Source organism: Cottoperca gobio, chromosome 4 (assembly GCF_900634415.1).
Source record: "Cottoperca gobio chromosome 4, fCotGob3.1, whole genome shotgun sequence".
NCBI lineage: Eukaryota > Metazoa > Chordata > Actinopteri > Perciformes > Bovichtidae > Cottoperca > Cottoperca gobio.
In genome coordinates, this window is record NC_041358.1 from 15,942,582 (window position 1) to 15,947,882 (window position 5,301).

The 5,301-nt window shown below is 38.1% G+C and overlaps 1 protein-coding gene across 1 annotated transcript in view; it reads right to left on the bottom strand.

The window, feature by feature from the left end:
- Positions 1 to 2,891: 2,891 nt before the first annotated feature.
- Positions 2,892 to 5,301, bottom strand: part of abca7 (ATP-binding cassette, sub-family A (ABC1), member 7) — a 31,317-nt gene continuing 28,907 nt past the window's right edge. The window contains 2 exon segments of the mRNA XM_029429445.1: positions 2,892 to 4,667; positions 5,086 to 5,301. The exon segment at positions 5,086 to 5,301 is cut by the window's right edge and continues 34 nt beyond it. Of these exon segments, the coding sequence (XP_029285305.1) occupies positions 4,188 to 4,667; positions 5,086 to 5,301 (696 nt within the window). The 3' untranslated portion in view covers positions 2,892 to 4,187.

A 5,301-nucleotide genomic window follows, 5' to 3' on the forward strand; every position in this document is an offset into this window, starting at 1 on the left:
ACAATATCTTTGTGTGTTTGTAAATCCAACGTACAGATACAAATGCGTGTGGGTTTATTTTTTCTTTCTTTCTTCTTTTAACTCCTGAGTGATTCATCTGTCAATAGACAATCTTTGGCACACCTCATAAAATAAATTCCTGTCATAACTTGCAAATTACAGCCTCTGCCACCTCCATCCTCTTTATAATGCAGCATCATTGAGTGGGTTCAGCACAAACATAATTCATCCTTTGATATAATCTGAATAACAATAGATCCCCCCACACTGATTAATGGTGACTGGAGTTTGTGTGCATGTTACCATAACAGCCAGTTTAATAGGCCTGACATCTAATTGTTCTGAGCTTTTCTTTTCACTGAAAAGGAGAGAAACGGAGCAGTTCACACACAACTCTGCAAAGTTTGATATGTTTTAACAATATCAGAGAAGATTCTCAAAGGTCTTTTTATACAAATGTTGGAATGAGGAAGGAGAAGAAGACACGGACGGTAAAACTAGAAAAACATGAACCAGACTCTTTTCCGATGATTGTGAGTAAAGTGAAGAAATCAATGCCCAAGATGAGAACCGTGAAGTCAAAGGAGAAGATTACATCTGGTTCATCAAACTCCATCTCTGCCAAGGTTACTACATGTGAGACTTCAGGGAATAAAATGAGACTTTGTGTCAACCTAATGCCTGTTCTGGCTGCAGCCAAGGAGCCTGTAGAAGAAGAAGAAGAAGAAGAAGAGGAAGAGGTGGAAAACAGCTGCACTTATATAAAGGAACCAGAAACCAGCAGCCAAAACGACCCACCTGTCACTAAATCAATTGAACAAACACTCGATTCTTTCATGGGATTACATTTGGACACAGACACCAAAGAACCACAAAGTCGTCGTTTTGTGCTGCCACCTGTAACTCAACCTAAACCAACAGCTGAGTGTTGTGGGAGTCAGAAGAGATGCACCACTCCTCTGCCTCCCATCAGTTTATCTGAGCAAACAAGGAGCATCTCTTCAAACTTTACTATGAAAGGCTGCGGAGGCGATGGGTTAGTTACAGGACAAGTAGCAGACAGCAGAGCCTGGATAGACAACCCCCTGTCCTCTAAAAGTGTGAGTAAACTACAAAACCAGCCGACTAGTATACTTTAATCGCACACAATAATGAATATAATACATACAATAGGAAACAGTAATTACATTGGAGGAGAAGAAGGAAGCCTGAAAGACTTATTCAGAGTCCACCCCATATAGAAAAATAAAGAAATGGCATTAGTACTCATCAAAGACGAATGATGGATTTAAACATAAACAATCATGAAAAATATTGACCTTATCTATAGACAGAAATGTATATTTTTCTTAACAGAGGTGCAGATGGATCTCATCTATTAAAATGTGAAATACTTCTCAAAAACTTCTTCTGAATTAGAAATTATTTGGTAAGATATGATGGATATGTAGCAGCCCCAACAAAACAGCAACAGACTAAAGCAGGACAGGAAAATAAGATATACATCCTGACTGACTCTCCTCTCTTGCTCTCTGTGAAGAGATCTGCTGAGTTTCGTCTTCCCGACATCTCCTTGTCCAGTCTGGACGCTCTGCTGCAGACGGTCACACGGAAACTGAAGAGGAAGAGGAGAGGTGCTGATGAAGGACCGTGGAGACGCGTCCCGCCGGATCATCTCCTCGTGGCTGTTAGTGAACAATGTTTGAGAGAGAAGATCGTCACAGAGAACGGAAACCTGGCCAACATGTGTGTGTGTGTGGGGGGTTTGAGTACAGTGTTGCAGAATGTTATTTACTGTAGTTATAGTACGAAAGGAGAATGTAGAGCGAAGAGTAACAGGGTTACATTAAAGTTATGGCATTGATCATGTTTGATTATTATACCCGTCTTTTATTACTTTTAATTTGTATTTAAATATCAGATATGAATACACCACTGGCCATACAAACTATTATAGAGAGATTGCTATTGACTGTAAGCACATTTAAGATTATTACCAGACCATTTCTTTCATTTATGAGCAGTAATGTATATTTAAGAGACACATATTTTAGAGTCCGATGATCTTCTAACTACAGTTTCTATCCTAGTAAAACCCACTAATAAATGTATTTGAATCTTTTTATCTACCCTCTTCTACTGTGCTACACTGGTCTCTCTGTTCTACCATGTCTCTTATTTCCTATATTATCATCTCCTTATATTTTCATTGCACGGTTAAGCACCTTGTATTGCAATTTTGCACAAAAGGCACTTAAGTATACTGAAATTTTGGAAATAAAAACGGTAAAATCCTCAAATCAAAAGATATTTAGTGTTTAAAATATTAGCTGTTATTGAACTAGAGCACATCTTAGTCGATATAAATGTTGTCTCTTAACAAGGTAAGTAGGTTTACTGTATGCGTGAAGCTTTTTTGCAGGTGGTTGAATTTTTCAAGTTTATTTATCTGAATAACATAATATAAGTGAAAGTAAAGAAAACCGCCCAGTTCATTTAGTTTCCTCTTTTTTTCTCTGAACAGTGAAGCAGTAACAGCCGCGACTGGACGCGATGTAAACAGATGGAGGAGCCTCCCTCCACTTTCATCTGCAACAAAACCGAAGCTCATCTTCACTATGACGAAGAGAAACCTCCCGACTTCCAACACGCTGCAGGGATTCATCAAAAACAACAAACTGGAGGCAGAACAGCATTTTTCTTTGAAAATTATACAGGAAACCATATAGTTTTATTTTCCTTCAGGACAAAACATTCACAACAGACATATACCCGTTTCTCTTTTTCTATACTAGCATATCTTCAGTATATAACGCACATCCTATAGTAGACGCACAGATAAATGATTGTTCAAGTAGAACTTTTCAAGCATAATACCTTAAAAGTACATTCAGTAGTACAGACTTTCATTCCAAAATGATACTTCCACCATTTGAATGTTTAAATTCAACACATTCAACCTTTTTAAACATTGTATTTCGTATTGTTTTGCATTTTGGAATAAAACCCTTCTAATACTTTATGTTTGTCTCATGCCTATAGTTACTATTGTAACACTCTTTTAAATATGTAACAGTGCAGTAACAACCTGCTTTTGACATTCAGTCAGCTGCTGTGTCATTTTTTGATAGAAAAAAAAAGAAATACAGAGTTAATTAAAAGAAACCTAAATAAATGTAAAAAAACAACAACATTGACCAAAGGCAATCTTGTTGCGTCTGGTGTTTGCCGCTCAGACTGAACGCTATTAATAATTCTTTGATCTATTATAGTTTGATTCCATTTGGAGTGCTGTAGTTTGGCATTATGTTAAATATTTTTTGTAACAACACTTTATTACATCTTAATATCTTCTAATAATTAAATGAGATGTCCAGAGCTTTCAAGAATGATGCCAGATTCATCTACACGTGACATTTACTGTAGAAAGATGAAAAGCAAATGTAATATTGTTCGTTTTGACAGTGACACTGTTACCCAATTAATTACACAAAATAAATAAAAAACAAAATATATTTGACGGATAAAAGACTAAATAAATTCTTGATTTACAAAACAATAACACTTGTAAAGTTCATTATTAAATATTTAAGAGATATTTCATAATGAACTTGCAGTAAGAATTCTCTCCACATAAGATATACTGATTATTGTTGTGAAACAACCCCTCAAAAGCTTTTGATACATAAAATCATCTTAATAATTACATGTAACTGTTTGCAGCATTATTATTTATTTAAAAGTGCTTTCTGCAAAGCCAGATGAGATTGTGGGAGGTCTAATGATTGAGCCCTGAGGAACGCCACCCTTTGTTTTTACATGAAGCCTTGCATAATATTCTTCATAACTTTGGACTGATGGAGATTGATACAGAAAGAGAAGACACAGTGTAAGATTTATGAACCCAAATAAAAGGGTATAAAGCTACCGATATGTTAACAAGGTGAACAAGGCACCAAAGCCATAATAGGAAGTACTCACCTTTCTTTCTTCAGAAGAGGGGATAAATGTACCTCTCACAGTAACATACAAAGTCCATCTTTTCCACTTCTAACTCTGATGAGCTGTGCCTTGTTGCATATTGAGGTCGCTGCCAGCATTGAAAAACATTCAAATGAAAATACAGCGAGTAATAAAAAGCTTTTTGGTCCTTTGAACCTGCGTCCTCTGATCGTGTTACAGTCACTTCACAGTGCGCTGTCCTGTGTGTTGCTGTCGACTATAAAGAGTGCAGAAGGATCTTTACTGGAGCTCTCTGCTCTGTGTTTACTGGATTGACTGGTTTCTCCATGAACGCCACCGTTACTGCTGTCTGATCCGCGGCTGCTCCTCCGGCTCGTCCTCTCAGCCTTCTCCTCTCTCTGAGGTATTCTGGTCATTGCCGTACTGCTGCTTTTCTCTCCATTAGCTTTGCCTTCTTTAGAATTGACCTTGCCAGCTTTTGGCTTTTTTGATTTACCCTCATTGGGTTTGCTGGCAGGTGATTTCTCATGCTGTTGCGGGGTCTTGCTTGGCTGAGGGTGAGTGATTGGCAGCTGTGGTTGGATGCTGAGAGGGTTAACCCCGGTGCGCTGTGAGCTCATGTTGATCTGTACTGTTCTGTTGCTGATGACCACATTCAGGAAGACTTCGTCATCCGTCTGCTCTTTGGCAAAGTTGACAAACACCTACAAAAATGAACCCGCATTAGTTTCAAATTAATTCATTATTTAATTGAAAGCTAATGATAGTCAGATGTTCATTCCATTCTTGTTGTTAACACCTCTTAGCAGGCATGCTAACTAATGTATGTAGAAGCAAGGAGATACTACTCTCAAACTACAACTCAAAAAGATATTCTCTAATTACAGTAAAATAACAACAACAGCCATTCTTAAATATTAGAAGAAAACTGCAAAACATGTGGCTGGGAGATTTAGTTAATACCTTATCTATTTTAATTTGTTAAAATTTTGCAACCCCTCATCAAGTATCTTGCAACTTGAAATTAGAAGAGGATCTATCTCAACGATCTCATTAGTTGTTAGCTTACCAATACTTGTTAAACAATTAAAATGTGTGCCTGAAATTTTGAGTTGTTCTCACCTGGTCCAGGGTGGTCTGTGAAACAGAGAAGTCGATGATTCCCAGCTCCTCGTAGTTGTTGGCCAGCACTTCGAAGACGCGAGCCAGGCAGCAGGCGTGTGAGGGCAGCTGGTACTGCAGCACGCTCTGGTGGCGCTCCTTTAGCTCGATGCTGGGAAAAGAGCTCTTCATGTAGGTGCTGACGGGGCACGAGTCCGGGTTGGATTTAGGGTCCAG